A 25220-nucleotide genomic window follows, 5' to 3' on the forward strand; every position below is an offset into this window, starting at 1 on the left:
CATCAAGACAACTGAAGAAGCATGAAAAGAATTATCCAACCCATGTTTTGGCAGATGCTCTCAGCCGTAAATCAATGGGAAGCTTAGTACATATTGAGGCAGGTAGATGGGGGTTGACTAAAGAGCTTCATCAGCTAGCCAATATGAGAATCAGATTATTAGACTCTGATGACGGAGGTGTTACAGTACAGAATACATCAGAATCATTTTTGGTAGCCGAGGTAAAAGCACGACAATATGAAGATCCTATCTTAGTACGATTAAGAGAGAGCATTCAGCAGTGTAAAAGTATGGCTTTTGAGATTGGAAGAGATGGGGCACTGAGATACCAGAGCCAATTATGTGTGCCTAATGTGGCAGGGTTGCGAGAGAAGATTATGAATGAGATTCATCAATCCCGATATTCCATCCATCCCGGCTCGACAAAGATGTATCATGATGTCAAGGAGCAGTATTGGTGGGATAACATGAAGAAGTCTATTGCAGAATTTGTAGCCCAGTGTCCCAATTGTCAACAAGTAAAGATAGAACATCAGAAACCCGGTGGATTGCTTCAGAATATAGAGATTCCGACCTGGAAATGGGAGGTGATTAATATGGACTTCATTATTGGATTACCTCGCTCTTATCATAAGTTTGACTCCATCTGGGTGATAATTGATCGACTTACAAAATGTGCCCATTTTCTGCCAGTTAAGACAACTTACACGGCTGAAGATTATACGAAGTTGTATATCAAGGAGATTGTTAGGCTTCATGGTGTGCCGGTATCTATTATATCAGACCAAGGAGCTCAATTTACAACTAACTTTTGGAGGTCTTTTCAGAAGGGTTTAGGCACACAAGTGAATCTCAGCACTGCATTTCATCCGCAGACTGACGGACAGTCTGAACGTACCATTCAGACACTGGAAGATATGCTACGAGCATGTGTTCTAGATTTTAAGGGAAATTGGGATGACCATCTTCCACTCATAGAATTTGCCTACAATAATAGCTACCATTCCAGTATTAAAATGGCCCCATACGAGGCACTATACGGGAGAAGATGTAGATCACCAGTTGGATGGTTCGAAGTCGGTGAAACAGAATTATATGGGCCAGATTTGATTCACCAAGCTATTGAGAAGGTGAAAGTGATACAGGAGCGATTGAGGACGACACAAAGCAGGCAAAAATCTTATTCTGATGTCCGACGTCGTGATCTGGAGTTTGAGGTTGGTAATTGGGTTTTCCTGAGGATCTCACTAATGAAGGGTATTATGCATTTTGGGAAGAAAGGTAAGCTGAGTCCAAGGTATATAGGGCCGTATAAAATTCTTCGACGGATTGGACAGGTTTCTTATGAGTTAGAATTGTCATCCGAGTTGGAATTTGTCCACCCGGTATTCCATGTATCTATGTTGAGGAAATGTATTGGAGACCCTTCTCGAGTTGTCCCTATCAAAGATGTACAGGTTACAGAGGACCTATCATATGAAGAAGTGCCAGTGGCTATATTAGATCGACAAGTCCGCAAGCTGAGAACAAAAGATGTAGCTTCTATCAAAGTATTGTGGAGGAACAAGAATATGGAAGAAATAACATGGGAAGCAGAAGAGGAGATGAAGTATAAATACCCGTACCTATTCCATAATGAAGATAACAAGGATGCTGGTGGAACACATGATACATTGGAAGGTGAAATGGCTCTATGAGGTAAGCAATAACTTGAGAAAACTCTTCCTTAATACAAAATGGCGATATGCAGATAATGTATATGTCCATAATGCTTTGCATACTCTTGTAAGGCCATACGTTGAGTTAACCGCTTGCAAGTTTGTCCTTTATTTACGGGAGAAACTTGGCTGGAATCCACGATGATTTAAACTCCCCATGAACCCTTACATTTGAGGACGAATGTTCCTAAGGGGGAAGGGTGTTACAACCCATATCCACACGCGTTAGTTCATGCCATATATTAGTTAACATAAATTCAAGAAGGAATTACCATTGAGATGATAAGAAGTTAATCCTATTGGTCTTAAGTGATACAAGGGTGTATAAGGGTGATTAACAAGTATTAGAAGTTAAACGAATCAAGGATGTTGTAACTCGTATTTTCAGGTAAACCTAGAGGTTCTTAATACACTCAAGGTCATGTATTAAAGTGTTTGAATCATATAATATCCGTATCATAAGTCTTGAAGTCAAACGAGTTATGAAACAAAAGTCGACAAACGTTGTCGCAACTTAGGTTCATAATTTTACTTAAACATTAGGTTAAATGTTTCTAAGCTTTTCTCTTAATTTACAAGGAATTACGGGGTGATCTACCCACCAAATTAAAGATCTATGAGTCTAGTTTCCAACTCATTAAACCTTTTGTCAATATGAAATCGGAGTATAGAGATATTCATATTTTTGCAAGCCTGTGCAGATTGGTAGATGACAAGTAGGTGCATCACCTACTTGCCAAAATGATAGGACAAAATTAAAAGACCTAAGTCGGCCAAGAGAGGACTTTTAAGGGGTTATGAACTCAGTTATTTCATCCATATTTCAGACCCTCAAAACCAAAGTTAACCCCTGCAACTCCTCCCCAAAAATCCCACACAAACCCTAATCGATTTTCCCTCTCTTTCAAGTTCTATTTGAAGGTAAAACCTAGAGTTTGAAGAACCAAGGGAAGGGCTGAGTTATCCAACAAGTAAGGTAAGTTACTGCCATCTTTCATACATTTTTCTCTGCTGTGAATTCATGGTAATTCGTTCTATACATGTAAGAACTCACGGGACGGTGATCAGAAACCGTGAGTTCGAGTTATTCACTTATAGCGGACTGTTTTGTGGACTGTTTTGTGTTGCTATTGGGCTGTGTATTTTACTACTATTTTGTGGAGTTTTGGAGGTTGAAGGGTATGGAGAAATACCATATATATGTATGGTTGTGGGATGATAGTTATACATAACATGTCTGGGTCGTTTGACACGACTACGGTGGTCGTCGTATGTATGATGTAATTAGGTTGTGCGTGGACTGTTTTGGGAGGCTCAATATGTTTATTATTGATGTTGTTTGGGCTTTTTGGTGATTGTTTGGAATGGTGTGAAGTCATATATATAGGGGAGGTGCTATCCGTTTCAACGTAAAATAGGTTGTGGTCGATACATAATAGTTATGATGCTTAAATGATAACTATAGTATCGTTTCTCTTATTATAGCTAAGGAGTTATGACAATTGCATAGCTTGTGATTGGGGAAGTATACAAGGTATGTGAGGCTATCCTTTTTCTGCTTTTGCACGACTCCGATTGTACATAATGTAATGAACGAGCTTCCAAAGATACTCTACTCTTAGAAGATAGTAGTACTTACATTTCTTTCCCTCTTATGGAGCGATTGATGTTAATTTTGCTTCTCTTATTCTTATGTTATCAATGTTGCTTGTACTTCCTGATTCTTATAAGATTCGTAATGAAGAGTTGGTCCTAATAACGTGTACAGAGGATACCGACCTTATGTCACTCTGAAAGGTTTAGAATGTGATTCCATAAGTCGAGCATGCATTATATATATGTATCTATTTTACTCTACCGAGCTGCGCTATAGTCAGTCGGGTACGACACCTATTGTGCAACCACTGATCAGTTGGGTTTTACCAAGCTCCACGTGGCCGGGTACAATTCTACCGAGCCTTATGACGGTCGGGTATGTTTTTACCAAGCCTATTATGGCTGGGTACGATATGATGATGCTCACAGAGGCGCGTGTTTTAAAAGTTTATGTATACATACATATGTATCATGCATTTCATGTCAGTAGCCCTCAGAGGTACTCAGATGTTCCAGGTTGTATATTCTCTATCCCTGCTTACATTACTGTTCATATTTATGGTTCCATGCCTTACATACTCTGTACTTTATTCGTACTGACGTCCTTTTGTTTGTGTACGCTGCATGTCGTGCTGCAGGCCCTAATAGACAGGCAGTTGCAACTCCCTCAACACAGTAGGTTGTCCAGTTCAGCAGTGATTGGCGAGATCCCTTCTCCGGACTTGCTGTGGTCTTGGTATGAATTTTTGTTATAGAAATTATGGGTATGTCGGGGCCCTGTTCCGGATATGTTGCAGTACTTATGTTCTTATAGAGGCTCATAGACAAGTGTTGACTCATGTATAGTTTGGTATGCCTTGTCGGCTGGTTTTTGTTGTATAGTCTTTCATGGTAGCGTGGTAGCTCGTACCTTATATGTAGTTTCTTAATTGTCTGGTCATCCCCTGCTATGTATGTTCATGCCATCATATTTTATTGCTGGTTGTCCATGATCCAGGTCTACCATTAATATTGATCTCGTCAACCCTAATATATAATAAAAAAAAAGGTTAGATAAAATGTACGTTGGTGCTCGACAAGTATGGTTGGGTGCTAGTCATGGCCCTCCAGTTTGGGTCGTGACAAACTTGGTATCAGAGCAAGTCTGTCCTAGGGATTGTCTATGAGCCGTGTCTAGTAGAGTCTTGATTATGGATGTGTAGCGCGCCACATTTATAATCAGAAGGCTACATGACATCTAGGGTTGTTACCTTCTTCCTAAATCTAGATCGTGCGTAGAGTTGAGTCGTAAGTGTTTGTCTCTAATATTCACCTTGTTTTCTTTCAGCGATGCCTTCTACTAGGAAGCAAACAATTAGTAGACGGCTTGATACAGCTGCAGGAGAGGGTACCAGTCAGGTGCCCCAAGCCAGGGCAGGCCAAAGTGAGGCTCAGAGTGAGATGTCGTCTCATACCTCAGCTACCCCGTCTCCTCCAGAGGATATTAGGAGGCACCCAACATCTCCAGTTCCTCCGTCTGGCACTACAGACCAGGATATGCGGAGTGCTTTGCAATTATTGACTAGCTTGATAGCTGCTCAGGCTCAGAGGCAGAATACAAGTGCTGCTGAGAAACCAGTTAGTACGAGAGTTCGTGATTTTATTAATTTAGACCCTCCAGTGTTTACCGGATCAGAGCCTAAGGAGGACCCGCAGACTTTTATTGACCAGGTTCATCGTATACTTTGGGTTAGGCATGTTAGTGATACAGAAGCAGTAGAGTTGGCTTCTTATCGGCTACGGGATTTAGCGGTTCTCTGGTATGATAGTTGGGAGAGATCCAGGGGTTCGAATGCTCCTCCAGCTGTGTGGAAGGAATTTTCTGAGGCCTTTCTTCGTCACTACTTGCCAGTTGAGATACGACGAGCTAGAGCTGATAAGTTATTGAACCTTAGACAAGGTAATATGAGTGTGCGAAAGTATAGTATGCAGTTCGATTCTTTAGCAAGGTATGCTCCCCATATGGTGGTCGAGATGAGTGATAGGGTGCATTTGTTCGTGAACGGATTGGGACCACATCTGATAAATGAGTGCACGACAGCCTCCTTGGTGGAGGGCATGGATATTTCCCATATTCAGGCTTATGCCCAGACCCTAGAGGATCGTAAGCGCTAGCAGAGGGTAGATAGGGAGCGGGATAGGGGCCAGCATAAGAGGGCGAGATTTGCAAGGTATTCTAATGACTTCAGCGGCAGCGTCAGGCCCCAGTCTTCAAGGAGTTCGGCACCACCTGTAGCTAGTGCTCCCCCACAGTTTCAGAGGCCTCAATATGATCGATTTACCCATTCTGGTCCAAGTCAGAGTTCGCAGGAATTAGGCTCGCAACATCACAGGGATACTAGTCAGACGAGACCCACAACACCACGTTGTGATCAGTGCGGCAAGGCCTACTTTGGACTGTGCCGTCGAGGTTCTGATGCATGTTGTTCTTGCGGATAGCCTGGCCATATGATGCGAGATTGTCCTAACAGGGGAGGTGATGGTATGGCTCAGCCGACTGGATCTGTGTTTGCTTCTTCCTCATCAGTTCGACCTCCAGCATGGGGTTTCAGCAGTCGACAGGTCGTGGTAAAGGTAGAGGTGCAGTGCCGAGTTTGAGGGGTGGTCAAAATTGAACCTATGCTCTAGTAGGTCGACAGGATCTCGAGTCGTCTCCAGATATTGTTATAGGTATATTATCTGTGTTTTCTTATGATATATATGCACTGATTGATCCGGGATCTACATTATCATATGTTACACCCTTTGTGGCTAATAAGTTTGGCATTGAACCTGAATTGATATGTAAACCCCTTGCGGTATCTACTCCGATAGGAGATTTTGTGATTGCTAGAAGGGTATATAGAGGTTGCACTGTGATGATTTGTAGTCGTCAAACCTCGGCAAATTTATTTGAGTTAGAAATGGTTGATTTTGATGTGATAATGGGAATGGACTGGTTGGCCTCATGCTATGCAAATGTTGACTGCCGTACGAAGATGGTTATGTTTCAATTTCCTGGTGAACCCATCATTAAATGGAAAAGGGAATATTGCTACACCAAAAGGTAGGTTTATTTCCTATCTTAAGGCAAGGAAAATGATCTCAAAAGGTTACATTTATCATTTCGTTCGCATTAGGGATGCGGAGGCGAAACCGCCTACTTTACAATCAATCCCCATGGTCAACGAATTCCCAGATGTTTTCCCAGATGAACTCCCAGGCCTTCCTCCTGAAAGGGAGATTGAGTTTAGCATTGATGTGTTGCCTGACACTCAACCGATCTCTATTCCTCCATACAGAATGGCCCCGGCAGAGTTGCGAGAGTTGAAGGTGCAGTTGAAGGACTTGCTGGATAAGGGCTTTATTAGGCCTAGCACTTCACCTTGGGGTGCACCAGTCCTATTCGTGCGGAAGAAAGACGGGTCGTTACGGATGTGTATCGACTATCGACAGTTGAATAAGTCTACTATAAAGAACAAGTATCCACTTCCAAGAATTGATGACCTATTTGACCAACTCCAGGGTGCCAAGTATTTCTCCAAGATTGATTTACGTTCAGGGTATCATCAGGTGAGGGTTAAGGAGAAGGATATTCCAAAGACGGCCTTCCGGACAAGATACAGGCACTTTGAGTTCTTGGTGATGTCGTTCGGGCTAACAAATGCCCCAACAGCTTTTATGGATCTCATGAATACTATATTTAGGCCCTATCTTGATGTGTTCGTGATTATATTCATTGATGACATTCTAGTATATTCTTGTTCGGAGGCAAAACATGCGGGCCACTTGCGGATAGTGTTACAGATGCTTCAAGATCGTCAGTTAGATGCTAAGCTCTCCAAATGTGAATTTTGGCTGAACTCAGTAGCGTTCCTTGGCCCTATGATATCTGACGAGGGTATTAGTGTCGACACTCAGAAGATCGATGCAGTAAAGAATTGGCCGAGACCTATAACACCATCAGAAGTCTGCAGCTTCCTAGGGCTAGCATGATATTATAGGCGGTTTGTAGAAGGGTTTTCCTCTATATCATCACCATTGACTAAGTTAACACAGAAAGCTACCAAGTTCCAGTGGTCTGACACTTGTGAACGTAGTTTTCAGGAGCTGAAGAATCGATTGACATCCGCACCAGTGCTCACTCTCCCTGAAGGAACAGAAGGTTATGTGGTATATTGTGATGCCTCAGGTATAGGTTTGGGGTGAGTATTGATGCAGTGTGGGAAGGTGATTGCTTATGCATCAAGACAACTGAAGAAGCATGAAAAGAATTATCCAACCCATGTTTTGGAATTGGCTGCAGTAATATATGCTTTGAAGATATGGTAGTACTACTTATACGACGTCCATGTTGACATCTACACAGATCACAAGAGTTTACATTACATCTTCAAGCAGAAAGAGTTGAATTTGAGGCAGCGTAGGTGGCTTAAATTACTGAAAGACTACGACGTCGAGATATTGTATCATCCCTGTCGCACCTCCTTTTTACTGCGCCCGCGGGGGCGCGTGGGGAGTTTTCTCCAATTAAAGGACAGTCGAAACGGGATTTATTTAATTATTTAAGAGTCGCCACCTGGGAATTTTAAGGCGTCCCAAGTCACCAAATTCAATCCCTGAATCGAGGAGAATATGACTCTGTTTATTATTCTGCGAACCAGAAATCCTGAGTAAGGAATTCTGTTAATCCGGAAGAAGGTGTTAGGCATTTCCGAATTCCGTGGTTCTAGCACGGTCGCTTAACTGTTTTTATTATTGGCTTAATTATCTTGATTTTATTAAATATATTGATGTTACATGATTTTACTACCGCTTATACTTATTGTGATTGAGGACCCTTCTTTGAATCGAATTACGCGTACGTATATTCGTGTTATAAATTTAAAAATGCGGAATTGTGTCACGCGTACGTGTACACGATAACTTTTGGTAATATATTTATTAAACAATCATTTTTCGAAATCGTGTCGAATCAAGAATATTTGTTTTTCTTAAATAGTGAACCGTACATCTCGGGTTTTTATGAAATTGATTTAACGCCTTTGGAAAAATCCTTTTATTAAATATTCGCTCGAAATTGCGCGTACGCATAATCCGAATTTTTGCTTTTAAAAATATAATCAGGGTACGCGAACGTATCCCTAATTGCGCAAAATATTTGTAATGATATTAGGGATTTTTCCACAAATTGTTTATTATATTATGAGAAATCTTCATTTAAGATACCCTTTAATTCTTGAAAAAGAATTCACAATTTATTGAATGTTGCCCGTTGATTATAATTTCCGCATATAACATGTTCATCCAAGACTATTCAAATTCAAAATAAAGAATAAGAACATGATTAATACTATTCTTCACAAATACAACATATATATCTACATGCCCAATAATGAATTGTATATGAAACTAAAAATGATTTATAAAGGGAAGAATATTTTTTTTTCAAGAACTTTTATTATTTCTATTTAGTGCAAGTCCTATTTCTAATTGTCGTTGATAAAAAGTGTTGCAATTTGTATATCTCATCTTATTCTCATATACTTGCTTTTAATCTAATAGGCCTAATTATTTATTTAGGATGGTAAATAGGCATCAAATTGATAATAAAGGGAATTATTGTACAAATTAATTAACAACATTGCCTTACATGCCACCTATTTGTATGTCTTGAAACATTCGTAGCACTTTAACATCATAATGAGCCATAACAACTCAACTCACCATCCACTAATGGTTCTATAAATACCTGTTATCATACCACATAAGAACGTACAACTTATATCATTCCATCCATAACTAAATCAAGTATAAGAATAAACTAGCAATATGGTTTTGATATTTTCACTCTATTCTAACAACGCCACAAGGCCTAGTAAATGGCCAATCTTTATGTCATGTTTCCTACCTTGACAGTTCAAATATGATTAAACTAATGAGATGAAGGGCTAACATTATTACAAAGCTTTATACGAACTTTCAAAGTAAGACAATTAGCTCATAGCTATCAAATTGAATTCACTACCAATTAACTAACATGAAACAAAAAATGAAATTTAAACTGATGAACTTGGACAAATGGAAAATAGAATTTCAATTCAAGCTTCATTGATGAGTCATGTTGAATCTCTTTCCAACTTAAAATTTAAAAGACATGTACCTGAAAATGAAGGTAGAAAGAGTAAATTTCAGCAGTTGTAGCAGTAACAAAAACAGTAGAATGTACCGATAACACAACAAATCCGAACAAGAATAGGATCCGAGGAGCCCAGATGCACAGTAACAGGATTTTTGGAAGAGAAAACTTTCAGATTTAAACCAAATACTATCAGACCAACAGACCCGGACAAATCCAAAGAAAAGTATGTTTCTGAAAATATTCAATCTGTTTCTATATCTGTTTCTGTTTTTCTTTTTCCTCTTCCTCTTCAGATTCCAAGAAGAACCTGATTTTTCTGCTGGATTTTTCTTTTTATCTCACTCTAGATGTATTTTTCTTAAATTCTCTTTCAAAATCTGTTATGAAGTCTCTCTAAACTCTCTTCTCTGTCTAACTGATCACTCTTCTCTCTGAAAACTCTTAAAGTCTCCTCAATTCTGTTTTCTGTCTCACTAAACACTCTCCCAAATCAGTCCCCATTTCCCTCTATCTTATACAGGTCTGTCCAGCTCTCTTAAATGCTGCCTGGACCCTTTCTCTTTTTTAAATAATCAGAAAAGTTCCATTAAAACTACTTTTGAATACTTTAAATCTTATTGAGTGCTTTTTATCCTGTTTTTCAGCAGCCCCATTATCCCTTGTTCCCCATTATTACTTAAATTATAGCCACTATTATATTATTGAAAGCACACTATCACATTACCCTACTGTTTCATTCTAAAATAAAACTGAAATCCTTCTGTAATTACAGCCCTCAAGGAAATCAGAATCTGATAAAAAAATAGATTTTAAAAATTGTTCAGAATCGATTATCCTTCTGAATTAAACAGCTATAACCAATCCTATCAAGTTCTGGACTAAATCTTGACTGAGAATGCACTTTTCTAACACAATTGTATCTAACCAACATTGGTGAAATTGAAATTAAACCTAATATCATAACAACATTATACTGAATTCAGCCTAATAATTCAACTGAACTCAGCTTTTGAACTAAGATCAAACAAACAGGAGCATTGTCAATATTGACAATGTTCTGAACTTAATGTTCAGAAAACAACACACATATAACGTCCATTTTATGGATTTATTAAACAAGAACCAACTGATTAACAATAACTAATTAATTGATTATAGCAAAATAATCCATCCAAAACAGGTTATTTCAGTCAACATTTTCAGAAATGAAAATTCGTAATATAACTAATCGACGAACTTAATCAAGTCGATTACACACATTGTAATTAGTCACAACCAACAGAAACAATTCACATTCGGATCAAGTAGATAGGTAGGAGACAGAAATGACAGAATTAATCAAAAAAAAATATGAAAAATTAAAAAAAAACTATTAAAACAGACAACAATACACGTAGAATACACAAAAGAAATAGAAAATACCTCTGAATCTTCAAATTTATTCAGACACAGACTCAACTTGGATTCGGACATTTTTGAGGTTGAACAGACTTTATTCGAAGTATTCTCAGTTGAGAATACCTCGATTAAAGTCTCTTAGACCTCAATCCTTCACTCGAATCGGAAAAATTCCAAGATTGGAAAATTCTTAGGGTTTCAGATTTTGGATCTTAAATCCGAACACTTCTAGGCAGATTCGAAGCAAACCAATGGTATTCTAGGCACGAGGGAGGTCTAGGGGTCATTTGGTGTTAATTTGGAAGGAATCTGAGTAGGGTTAGGTTTCACTCGAATCTTCAAATGAAGATTCGAGCAGTTCTATGAAGATTCGAACCATGCTACTAACAGATCCGTGATGAGGATGGACAGGGGAAGCTCTGGTGTTATTTTGGAAGCCATCGGAGAAGGTAAGGTTTTCAGGCCAACCTTCGATTTAAGATTCGAAGAGTTGGGACCTGATTCGAAGGAAACCAATGTTAGATTTGTGTAGAGGAAGTTCAGGGGATTCTATGGTGTTATTTTGGTGACCGGCGGCGTTGATGCCGTCGGGTTTCAGGCGGTGGGATCCTAGGGCGGCTAGGGTTAGGAGTGGGGGTCTGGGGGATGATGATGAACAGTGTAGGAGGGGGGGTGTTCAGTTAGGGGCCGGGGTAAGGGCTTGGGACTTATATAGGGGTGGGGTGGATTGATATTGTTCGTCCGATCAAGTAAGATGAAGGGCCAGGATCAACTCATTAAACCAAACGATGTCGTTTGGTTTAATGCCAGGGTCGGCTGAGTCGGGTCACTGGATCGGGTTACGGGTTACGGGTAAAGGGGGTGAGATCTTGACCGTTGGTTGGATTTGATCCAACGGTTTCTGAGAAGCCACGACCAAACGCTGTCGTTTTGGTTCGTCTGGTTTGGACCGGACCTGGGCTAAAGGATTGGGCTGTGGGGGTTAAAATGTTTTGGGCCTGGATTTTAATCCAGGTCCGATTTTGTATATATATATTTTTCATTTTTTTCTAATTTAAATTTTTAATATTAACTATAAAATAATTTTAACTTCACAAAAATATATTAATTACTCTATAACAATTATTTAACACATAGACAAAACATCAATCACACAGTGGAATATTTAAAATAGAACGATTGCATATTTTTGTGATTTTATTTAAATTATCTTTTAAATGCATAATTAAATCCTATATGCATGCAATATGTATTTTATTTTATTTTTTTTCATTTTATTATGACAATGTAAACACTTACGGACATAAAACAAGTATTTAATCATCACGCAAATTCAAAAAATTACACAGTAAAAGAAATTTATTTTATTTTTTGATTTTATTCTGGAGTAGTTTTCGTAAGGCAAAAATCACGTGCTCACAGCTGCCCCTCTTTGTGCGGAAACTCGAAGAGTTTTCGTGCAAAGATAAAGTGAGCGGATACGAGCGATTTTTGCCCGTTCGAATACTCCGTGGGAAGCATTTTTAGAAATATTTGACCGAACCTCTGCTTCAAAGGTTTCCTACATATCCTTGGCTATAAAGGAATCAGGTCAATGTAGTTCGGGAATTTTGGGTAGCTGGGACTACCATGGGACTGTGATGTTACTGCTGCTTTGTGCTGTTTTTACTGCTTGCTGACCTCCTTATTACACCTTACTTCAAAGGTAATAAAAAAACTAAACTAGATTATGGTACAGGAATTATAAAAATCTTATCTAGATCATGCCCTTGTGTTTCTTGTTGTCTTGATATCTTGGTGACTCTTGGGCATTTGGCTTATTCCGTATTCCTTTTCATTTTGTCCCGTATTTTCTTTTGGAACTCTTGTTATTTCTTGCTAGGGATTCTGTTGGACTCCTCTGCTTTATTGATTCTAAGTGTGCTCCTTTTTCATATGAGCGGGCTTTTGATTTCAACACTTCAATTTCATTCCCTCGTTCTTCAGGTGGGTGCCCTGACTGCTTCTTTTCTTTCTTCATCCTCATTCTCCAGGTGGACGCCTGACTTCCTTTTTTCTTCATCCTCATTCTTCAGGTGGACGCCTGACTTCTTTAATTCTTCATCCTCATTCTCCAGGTGGACGCCTGACTTCTTTTTCTCTTCATCCTCATTTTCCAGGTGGACGCCTGACTTCTTCTTTTCTCATCCTCATTATCCAGGTGGACGCCTGACTTCTTCTTTTCTCATCCTCATTATCCAGGTGGACGCCTGACTTCTTTAATTCTCATCCTCATTCTCCAGGTGGACGCCTGACTTCTTCTTTTCTTCATCCTCATTTTCCAGGTGGACGCCTGACTTCTTCTTTTCTCATCCTCATTCTCCAGGTGGACGCCTGACTTCTTTTAATTCTCATCCTCATTCTCCAGGTGGACGCCTGACTTCTTTAATTCTTCATCCTCATTGTCCAGGTGGATGCCTGACTTCTTTAATTCTTCATCCTCATTCTCCAGGTGGACGCCTGACTTCTTTAATTCTCATCCTCATTCTCCAGGTGGACGCCTGACTTCTTCTTTTCTTTGTCCTCATTCTCCAGGTGGACGCCTGACTTCTTCTTTTCCTCATCCTCATTCTCCAGGTGGACGCCTGACTTCTTTAATTCTTATCCTCATTCTCCAGGTGGACGCCTGACTTCTTTAATTCTTCATCCTCATTCTCCAGGTGGACGCCTGACTTCTTTAATTCTCATCCTCATTCTCCAGGTGGACGCCTGACTTCTTTAATTCTTCATCCTCATTCTCCAAGTGGACGCCTGACTTCTTTAATTCTCATCCTCATTCTCCAGGTGGACGCCTGACTTCTTTAATTCTCATCCTCATTCTCCAGGTGGACGCCTGACTTCTTTAATTCTTCATCCTCATTCTCCAGGTGGACGCCTGACTTCTTCTTTTCTCATCCTCATTCTCCAGGTGGACGCCTGACTTCTTTAATTCTCATCCTCATTCTCCAGGTGGACGCCTGACTTCTTTAATTCTTCATCCTCATTCTCCAGGTGGACGCCTGACTTCTTTAATTCTCATCCTCATTCTCCAGGTGGACGCCTGACTTCTTCTTTTCTTTGTCCTCATTCTCCAGGTGGACGCCTGACTTCTTCTTTTCTCATCCTCATTCTCCAGGTGGACGCCTGACTTCTTTAATTCTTATCCTCATTCTCCAGGTGGACGCCTGACTTCTTTAATTCTTCATCCTCATTCTCCAGGTGGACGCCTGACTTCTTTAATTCTCATCCTCATTCTCCAGGTGGACGCCTGACTTCTTTAATTCTTCATCCTCATTCTCCAGGTGGACGCCTGACTTCTTTAATTCTTCATCCTCATTCTCCAGGTGGACGCCTGACTTCTTTAATTCTCATCCTCATTCTCCAGGTGGACGCCTGACTTCTTCAATTCTCTACCAGGTATTTCCTGACACAAATATTGTATTTGTCCCTGTTTTAAATCAAAGAAAACTTCGTCAGTTTAAAGCAGGGTAGTTAACTGGGGCATTCTTGCCGATGGTGAGGCTTCTCCTCATCTCTCTTTATTGCCTTGGAATGGTTGAAAAGACTGTTTTGTTCTTGTAATTGATCCTTGACTATAGGATTCCCCTCTGTATGTTTTCCTTCAAACCCTTTTAACTGTAATCATATGTCCCTTCTGACTTTGCTGATCCACTTTCGATTTCATCTTTCTTATACCCATATCTTTTATTTCCAACCTTTCGTGGCTGTATTTTGTAACCTTGAATCTTGGCAATATACCTTGACATTCCTTCTTTTTTGTTTGGAATAAAAACTTATCTCGAAGCTTTTAGAAAAGTAAGATTATTAGTGACGAAATACGCTGATTTCGACAATTATAGAATGAAAATAAAAATCCAAGTTTTGGATGACTGTTGGAAAAGGAATAAAGGACTTATCTGATTGGAATTACTGGCACCAATGATCAGGGTATGCATTTCGGATTAATCAACCCAGTCTTTTAATCAATCTCCTTTCAATTGTCTCATTTTTGTTTTTTGCCAAAATTTCCATAATCCAACTTCATTTTTCATTTCACAGACCTGTTGGACTTGCAACGTCTCAAAGAGTTTTCACTGATAAACTTTCCTCATTTGTTCATTTCTCACTTCCTTTTTGCCTTATGGTGCCCACGAAGGTTTTCACCAATAAGACTCTCTCATTTTACTTTTCTCTCAACTTCCGTCGCCTTATGGTGCCCGTGTGGGTTTTCACCTATAAGACTCTCTCATTTTTACTTTCTTTTCTTGTTTGTACCAGAGTATTATGAACCATCTTCATTTGCTTGACTCAGCATTTTTCTAAGATTGGTCGAAAGGTCTTTCTGGTATGGGGTTAGAAATGGAAAAGGTATTAAAAGCTAAACAGTTTTGGTATGTGTTTAAAATTACAACTCTTGGAATCTTTTTCTTATTTCCAATACAATTCTTGCCCCAGTTCCTTGATTGGGGTCGCTTGATGTTTCTTTTTGTGCACATTATGTATATTGTGCACCCTATGACCAAGCCGTGAGGCGCCTACGTATCCTTCTTTGAGGAATCAGGTCAAACGTAGTTCACTACATAATAGTGATGATTTTTTTTATATTTGATTTTCATTGATTCCAAGAGAGGGTAAGAAAGAAACAAGTATGGCTCAAAGGGGGAAAACAAAGGGTATAGTGTTTGGATAGCAGAATAAATTGCCTTTGTCATTCCAATCTTCGAAATAATGCTAAATACAAACATTCAAGAATTTTATGCATAATATCTCTTTACCGCGTCAGAATTGATCGCCATGTCTATGCATTTGCCTTCAATGTCTGTTAAGCATAGTGCACCATTTGATAATACTCTGGTCACAATGAATGGTCCTTGCCAATTCGGGGCAAATTTGCCTTTTGCTTCAACCTGATGTGGAAGAATACGTTTCAGCACATGCTGACCTACTTCAAACTTCCGGGGACGCACCTTTTTGTTGTATGCTCTTTCTATTCTTCTTTGATATAATTGACCATGATGACATACCGCGACCAATCGTTTTTCATCAATCAAGTTTAACTGTTCCAGACGGGTTTTGACCCATTCATCATCATCAATCTTTGCTTCGGCGATGATCCGAAGGGAAGGAATCTCAACTTCTGCAGGAATTACTGCTTCAGTGCCATATACCAACAAATAAGGAGTTGCTCCTACTGAAGTGCGAACAGTAGTGCGGTATCCCAATAATGCAAATGGTAATTTTTCATGCCATTGTTTTGAACCTTCTATCATTTTCCGAAGTATCTTCTTTATGTTTTTGTTGGCTGCTTCTACTGCTCCATTCGCCTTGGGCCGATATGGGGTAGAGTTACGATGTGTAATCTTAAACTGTTGACATACTTCCTTCATTAAGTTGTTGTTAAGATTAGCACCGTTATCTGTGATGATCACCTTCGGGATTCCGAATCGACATATGATATTTGAGTGGACAAAATCGACCACAGCTTTCTTGGTCACTGATTTGAATGTCTTGGCCTCAACCCATTTGGTAAAATAATCGATAGCTACCAGAATGAACCTGTGCCCATTGGATGCTGCCGGCTCAATTGGTCCAATCACATCCATGCCCCAGGCAACAAAGGGCCATGGTGCCGACATCGTGTGCAACTCGGATGGTGGAGAATGAATCAAATCTCCGTGTATTTGGCATAGATGACACTTGCGCACAAAACTGATACAATCTCGCTCCATGGTAAGCCAATAGTAACCGGCTCGGAGGATTTTCTTTGCCAACACATATCCACTCATGTGGGGTCCGCAAACTCCTGAATGTACTTCAGACATGGCAGCTGCAGCTTGTCTGGCATCTATGCATCTCAATAATCCAAGATCTGGTGTTCTTTTATACAAAACTCCTCCGCTTAAGAAGAATCCATTTGCCAATCGCCTAATGGTCCTCTTTTGATCTCCTGTGGCTTGTGCGGGATATATCCCCATCCTGATATACTCCTTGATATCGTGGAACCATGGTTCACCATCAAATTCTTCTTCAACCATATTGCAATAAGCGTGCTGATCGTGGACTTGAATATGTATTGGATCTACATAAGCTTTGTCCGGATGGTGCAACATTGATGCTAGGGTAGCCAATGCATCGGCAACCTCATTATGGATTCTTGGAATATGTTGGAATTCCACTGATTGAAACCGCTGACAAAGATCATGTAGACATTGTCGGTATGGGATGAGCTTCAAGTCTCGGGTTTCCCATTCTCCTTGAATTTGATGTACCAAAAGATCCGAATCTCCCATGACTAAGATTTCTCGGATACCCATGTCTGCAGCTAGCCTTAACCCCAAAATGCAAGCTTCATATTCAGCCATATTATTGGTGCAATAAAATCGCAATTGAGCCGTAACAGGATAGTGATGCCCTGTTTCAGAAATGATTACAGCTCCTATTCCGACTCCTTTCATGTTAGCGGCTCCATCAAAGAAAAGTTTCCAGCCAGGTTTTTCAATTTGCTCCACCTCGTCGATATGCATTGTTTCTTCATCAGGAAAATAAGTCTTCAACGGCTCATATTCCTCATCGACCGGGTTTTCGGCTAAATGATCGGCCAGTGCTTGAGCCTTCATTGCAGTTCGAGTCACATAGATGATGTCGAATTCTGTGAGCAATATCTGCCACTTTGCAAGTCTTCCCGTTGGCATAGGCTTTTGAAAAATGTATTTCAATGGATCCAACCGAGAAATGAGGTAAGTAGTGTAGGATGACAAATAGTGTTTCAATTTTTGAGCTACCCATGTTAGGGCGCAACATGTCTTTTCCAGATGAGTATACTTAACCTCATAAGCTGTGAACTTCTTGCTAAGGTAGTAGATGGCCTGTTCTTTTCTGCCAGTGAGGTCATGTTGCCCCAATACGCAACCAAATGAATTTTCCAAAACCGTTAAGTAAAGAATCAAAGGTCTTCCTGGCTCTGGCGGGACCAACACGGGTGGGTTCGACAAGTACCCTTTTATTTTATTGAACGCTTCTTGACACTCATCGGTCCATTTGACTGCAGCATCCTTTTTTAACAATTTGAAAATTGGCTCACAGGTTGTTGTGAGCTGAGCAATAAACCTGCTGATATAATTTAACCTCCCCAACAAACTCATTACTTCAGTTTTGTTTTTTGGAGGTGGCAGTTCTTGGATGGCTTTAATCTTTGACGGATCTAGCTCGATGCCTCGTCGACTGACTATGAATCCCAGCAACTTTCCGGATGGAACTCCAAATGCGCATTTGGCAGGGTTAAGCTTGAGGTTGTACCTGCGAAGTCTTAAGAAGAACTTCCTCAAATCCCCAACGTGGTTGGCCTGATGCTTTGATTTTATGATCACATCATCCACGTATACCTCAATTTCCTTGTGTATCATATCATGAAACACTGTGGTCATTGCTCTCATATAGGTTGCTCCGGCGTTCTTTAGACCGAATGGCATTACCCGGTAGCAATAAGTTCCCCATGGTGTGATGAATGCCGTCTTTTCTGCATCTTCTTCATCCATTAGAATTTGATGATACCCGGCATAACAATCCACGAAAGACCCTATATCATGCTTGGCACAATTGTCGATCAAAATATGGATATTGGGTAATGGGAAATTATCCTTTGGACTTGCTTTGTTGAGATTGCGATAGTCGACGCATACTCTAATTTTGCCGTCTTTCTTTGGCACAGGAACGACATTAGCTAACCAAACAGGATATCGAGTGACTCGAATGACCTTTGCTTCCAATTGTTTGGTGATTTCTTCCTTAATTCTCACACTCATATCAGGCTTGAATTTTCTCAGCCTCTGCTTGACAGGAGGCACCGTTGGATCGGTGGGCAATTTGTGGACCACTAAATCAGTGCTCAAGCCCGGCATGTCGTCATACGACCATGCAAAAACATCTTTGAATTCTATGAGTGCTTTAATTAACTCCTCTCGGATCTTTGGTTCGAGATGGACACTTATTTTAGTTTCCCGGACATTACTCGTGTCCCCTATATTGACGTCCTCGGTATCACTCAAGTTAGGTTTGATTTTTTCCTCAAAGTGAATTAACTCTTTACTAATCTCTTCAAAAACCTCATCTTCATCATATTCTGATTCATAATCACAATATATTTCTTGAATTATTACTTCGGAACCAGATTGATTTTTAAGACTGGGCTGAGGATTCCTCATGCATGCCATATCACTAGAGCCAGCGTAAAAGGAACTGTATAGGAAAGAAGAAAAAGAAAAGAAAACTATCAGGAATGATAATAAAAAGGAAACTGCTTTTTATTGGATGATGAAAGATAACAAGGTTTTGCACACTTCAAACCAACTGTAAGATAAACTTTGGGATTACAACCTTGAAATAACCCAAACAAACTGAAAGAAAATCAAAATAAACTACCAAGACTCCTTTCGAATTGGGAGAGGAGTGGCTTTCCAATTATTGAGCTTTGTTTCCGGTCCAACGAATTGAACTTCTGCGTTGCTACACCCTTCTCCGCTTTCCAACATATTCACATCACTAAACAATTTCTCGAACCTTTCAATTAATTCCTTCTCAGGATTGACCCGGGATTTAGGAATTGTTGTTATCGGGCGATTTTTAGCGCCGGTCTTGACAAAAGACTTTGACAGATGTGGTACTGGTTTTGGAAGAACCCATGCTTGGTGTTTCAACTTCTTGGCCCTTATCACGTCATTGGCGGTGGGTATGAACCCTAAACCGAATGTTCCCCAGTTCTCGGGGAGAGATACTGGTTGTACAATTCCTTGAAGAGATAAGCCCAGACCTTTGCCGGGTATAAAGCCATTCTTTAACATTTCATAAACTACCATGACTGATGCAGAGGATATCTTTGGATTCGGAAGGTATTTCCCTTCTGGAATTTTCTCTACCGACACCGTGTCGGACACTTGGTATACCCATGGTCCTTGGTCAATTTCTGTTCCCTCGACCGGTACAATGGTACTGTTGTGAGCATTTAAACTTTCTTCTCCATGCACGACTATTTCTTGATGATCCCATTCAAACTTGACAGCCTGATGTAGTGTTGACGGGACTGCTTTAGCAGCATGGATCCATGGTCGACCCAACAACAAGTTGTAAGAAACAGTTATGTCCAACACTTGGAATTCCATTGTGAATTCAACTGGCCCTATAGTTAACTCCAACACTATGTCGCCAAATGAATCTCTGCTTCCACCGTCAAACCCCCGTACGCAGATACTATTTTTCTGGATCCTCTCCTCTTTAGTTTTTAATTTGTTTAAAGTGGAGAGAGGGCATATGTTTGCACTTGACCCATTGTCAACCAATACCCGGGTTACTACAGAGTTTTCACATTTCACGGTGAGGTAAAGAGCTCTGTTGTGCTCGGTACCTTCCACAGGTAATTCATCATCAGCAAATGTAATTCTGTTTGTCTCAAAGATTCTGTTGGCTAATTTTCCCAAATGATTTACAGAGATCTTTTCAGGAACATGAGCTTCATTCAGGATTTTCATCAACGCCAGACGGTGTTCCTCTGAATGGATCAGTAATGACAACAATGAAATTTGAGCGGGGGTCTTCTTTAATTGATCCACAACAGAATAATCATGGAGCTTCATTTTTCTTAAAAACTCCTCCGCCTCTTCTTCCGTCACAGCTTTCTTTGTTGGCATTGGATTGTTTTTAGTTTTTCTCAGCTCTTCGGGAGTAAAACATCTTCCCGAACGAGTCAAGCCTTGCACCTCACACACTTCTTCCTTGATTTCTTTGCCCTTGTACATTACGGTCATCCGTTCATAGTTCCATGGGATGGCTTTGTTGTTGATGACCGGCAGCTGGATTACAGGTGCAATAATAACCCGATCTGTACGGGCTCCTTCCACGAATACAATGGGTTTGTTAGCAACCCCTGGTACTATCACTTTCGGCCTTTCTTGTTTTGCGGCAACTTTGCTCGATGATCCCTCATCGACTATCATAGACGGTTCATCACCATTTTTGTTCTGCTTAGACACCGGCTTCTCCTCCATTAACTGCTTATCTGGCTTGGTTTCATGAGACTTGATCATCATGACAGTTTGTGACGGCTTCTTTGTCTCCCCATCAGTTTGTATGATTTCTATCATATTAGCCTCTTGATGGGCTGGCATTGGATTTCTATTGATATTTGGGGCTTCGGGGGTTTGAACCTCGATTTTATTAGTATCAATCAGCTCTTGTATTGCATTTTTCAAATGCCAGCACTTCTCCGTATCATGGCCTGGTGCACCGGAGCAATATTCACAGCTAATGGTGTAATCCAAATTCTTTGGAGGAGGATTGGGTAGCTTGGATTGTATTGGTCTCAGCATGTCTAGCTGTCTCAGCCTGTGGAACAGACTAGTGTAAGACTCTCCCAATGGAGTGTAAGTTTTCTTTTTCTGTTCCCTTTCTCCCCTGAATGCTGGCCTAGGCCTGAAACCTGGTCCGGGATAGGCTCGTGGGTAAGTATTTGGTGTGACAGGAGCACGCCAATTGGTGTGAACAGGTGGCTGATTGTATGCTTGAGCATGGTTAATGGAAAAATGAGGCTCTGAAGGGTGATAGTAGTGTTGGGATGAATCATGGTGGTAAGCTGATTGGCGAGGTCGTTGCTGATTATAGTAAAGCGGTGAACCTCTGGGTCCCGACCAAATTCCTGAATCAACTACGGCTGCTTCCTCCCTCTTCTTTCTTCCGATTCCTCCTACCCCGCCTTGAATAGCTTGAGTAGTTGCCTTAATTGCTGAATAGCTCATGATTTTATTTGTCTTGAGGCCTTCTTCCACCATACCTCCCATCTTCACTACTTCGTTGAATGATTTCCCAACCGCTGAAACCAAGTGGGCATAGTAAGTCGGTTCCAAGGCTTGGAGGAAGTAGTCTACCATTTCGCTCTCCTTCATAGGAGGATCCACTCTTGCTGCCTGTTCTCTCCACCGAAAACCATACTCTCTGAAACTTTCATTGTGTTTCTTCTCAAATTTGGTCAAAGATAATCGATCTGGGATGATTTCCAGATTGTATTGGAAATGGTATGCGAATGCCTGTGCCAGGTCATCCCAGGTGTACCATCTTCCATGGTCCTGGCGTGTATACCACTCCAAAGCTGATCCGCTTAGACTTTGACTGAAGTAAGCCATCAATAATTCATCCTTTCCCCCAGCTCCTCGCATCTTGCTACAGAAACCCCTTAAGTGGGCTACTGGGTCGCCGTGCCCGCTGTATAGGTCAAATTTGGGCATCTTGAAGCCAAATGGCAATTGTACATTAGGGAATAAGCATAAATCTTTGTAGGCTACACTGACTTGCCCACCTAATCCTCGCATGTCTCGGAACGACTGTTCTAGACTTTTGACCTTCCTGAACATCTCTTCTTGTTCAGCATTTTTGGCTGGCTTGTCAATTTCGGTTGGGAGATCAAAATGAGGAGTGGTTGAATGAATTTCGGAGGCTTTGAGGGTGGGCTCCGGAGGGTAACATTGGTTGTCCTGGGCCTGGAATGTAGGCTCACTAGGAGATTTATGGAATGTAGCAGGGGGAGGTGCTACGAAAACAGGAGTCATAGGTGGAGGAAAATATGGAACGAGTTTCGGAGGTGGAGACTGTGGTGTTTGAGAGGTGGTGCCTCGGTAGTGCTGGTAAATGGGGAAGTTTGGGGATAATTCAGTGGTGATATTATCCTGAGTTTGAGTCATTGATGGAGCAGGGTTATTTGGATAAGATGGGGGTAGCTGTCCTGTAGACCAGGCTTGGTACATCTCAGCCATTTGCTGCTTGAGCTTAAACATCTCTTCTTTCATTTTCCCGACATCCATCTCCTCTATCTCCATACCTGTGTCAACATCTGGGATAGACATACTTTCGGGTATTGGTCCTTTTGATCTTGTGTGATAGTGATAATATGCCAGTATACTCTTTAGAGAAACTAACTGCTTGAATTCTGAAAATGAACAAACTTGTTAGTTTTGAGAGTTTAACACATATATAATCACACGTTGAGATGCAATGCTCCTAGACAAATAATCCCTTTCTATTATGCATTTGCTCGGCTGCTTGTGTCGTCCCAGCTTTCTTGAAATTTTTATTGTTATTCACTTTTTATTTACTATATATATCTTTTATCGTGGTGGTCGAATCTTAGAGATTGCCTACGTATCATGCCTTACATGAATCAGACCTTGCGTAGTTCGGACTAAAGGCAATCACTTTTATTCATTACACAAAGATGGAATTACATTTGAAAACTTTAAGAAAATGGCTTGAAACACACACACTTAAATCAAAATAAAAGATACAATTCTTAACATCTCACAACATGCCCCACTTTCCACTTTTGTTGTCAAATATTGGATTATCTGCTCAATGTGGGGCTTGACCTGGATGGCCTCCCAGCGTACGATACATCCTTTCCAACTCCATTGCTAGATGACGAGCAAAAGTGGGCGCATGCTCTGTAAACCTTTCATAATCCATTCCTTGGCAGTTTACATAACTTTGAGATGTGAAGACTGCCAGGTCGTGGATTTGTGCCCTGAAACCTTGGAGACGTTGGTCTTGGTCTTGCAATTGCTGCTGACGAGTGGTGGCTATATCTCTGACACGGTTTTCACGATCTAGAGCTGATTCTAACAGAGCTCGGAGTCTGGCCTGCTCTAATCTTGCTTGCGATCTTTCCCTGTCGAGGTCTGCTTGTTGATGTTCTCTGTTGCATCTTCTTGCCTCTTCTAGTTGTGCACGAAGCTGGTCTTCTGATCGCATCCAATAGTCTTTTTCCTTCTTGAATTGTGCCTTGTCTTTTTCGGATTGCCTATCTTGGCGTTCCTTGTTAGATCTGGCTTCTTCGTTTAATTGTTGGATCCTTTCTTTTGCTTTGCTCAATGCCCTTTCGTTTTCCGCAAGAATGGAATCATAATCTTGCATTCTTTCAAAGAGATTGGCGATGGTTTTTTGATCCTTCCAGCTCCTCTTTGGCATTTCAGAAACTCTTTTCATTTTTTGGAATCGAGCATAAAGATTTTCATTCTCACAAGCTAGACTCTTCTTCTCGCCTTCGGCTTCTTGTGCTTGCAAATCTTTCTCCAAACTGAGGCTTCTCAGATTTTCTTTTAGGGCATGGATAGTTGCTTTGTACCCTTTTTCTTTTTCTCCCCAGATCAACCGCTCTTGGATTTTATCATTGAAGTTTTGAACATGGGGTCTTTTTGTTGGCCTTTTTAGCTCAGGTTCTGGTACATCATCCACGCGAGACCGTTTTTCGAACCACCTTGCATATCCAGGATTTATCTCACCCTTTGTAGCGTCTAGGACTTGAGTATCGCTTTTCAAGTATCGGCACCCATTCCACATCTGCTGAAGTAGAGCTTCGGGAATAGTGGCTTCTGGGTGTAATTCGATTACTTGCATACTCAAATCTTCATCATCAGGAACTATTTGATATCTCCCTAGTTGCCTTAGGACTCTTAGTGGTGCATACGGCTGAATGCTTCTCAATCCCAATAGTAGTAGATAACTATTTGAGGTTGACATATGTATTACTTCCCTCATCGGGAGCCATCCCAGGGTCCATTCAATTTGATTTGCCGTTAAAGCCTTTAGATGAGATACCCATGCTTCTATCCCTTCTGGAACCTGATAATTTTTTGTTCTTTCCTCATAGCTTTCGATGCAATTATCATTGTTTGACCCATACTGTATGATCTTGGGCTGTTGTTGGAGATGTTCAATCACCCATATTTGCAACAAAATTTTGCATCCTTCGAAGACTTTTGCTCCTGATTTGCATAAAGTCAAAGCCCGATAAATATCTGATAGAATGATGGGGACAAGGGTGTGATTTTCTTTAGTGGTGAGGATTTGCACAACTTTTGCGGTGCGAATATCAATTGTTCGCTCTTTATTTGGGAAGACCATGACTCCTAGAAAAGCCACCATGAAAGCAAATCGACGGTGCATCTGCCAAGTGTCTTTGTTTTGCTTATTAGTAAGGCCTTTCTCATGAATTTCGAACCCATCTGACTTTCCGAACCTTGAATACAAAAAGTTGAAGGAACAACATCCATTGATGACATTGCTTTTCCTGATTTGACTGCTGATGTTCAGAAGACCGAAGAATCGATGTACCGAAGGAGCCTTTGTGAATATCAAGCTTTGATTTCTTAGACTTCCGTCAAAACCAGCATATCCAGCTATCTCCTCTAATGTAGGAGTAAGCTCGAAGTCAGAGAAACGAAAAACATTGTGAGCAGGGTCCCAAAAAGTTACTAACGCCGCAATCAGATCATCACGGGGTTTAACTTTCATAA

The 25220-nt window shown here is 40.7% G+C and overlaps 1 protein-coding gene across 1 annotated transcript in view; it reads right to left on the reverse strand.

Moving 5' to 3' along the window:
- LOC104241381 (protein FLOWERING LOCUS T 1) overlaps window positions 1–25220 on the reverse strand; it is a 118953-nt gene that overhangs the window by 15961 nt on the left and 77772 nt on the right. The window contains 1 exon segment of the mRNA XM_070174126.1: window positions 3250–3262. Coding sequence (XP_070030227.1) covers window positions 3250–3262 — 13 coding nt within the window.

This window comes from Nicotiana sylvestris, chromosome 5, assembly GCF_000393655.2.
Source record: "Nicotiana sylvestris chromosome 5, ASM39365v2, whole genome shotgun sequence".
NCBI classification, from domain to species: Eukaryota; Viridiplantae; Streptophyta; class Magnoliopsida; order Solanales; family Solanaceae; genus Nicotiana; species Nicotiana sylvestris.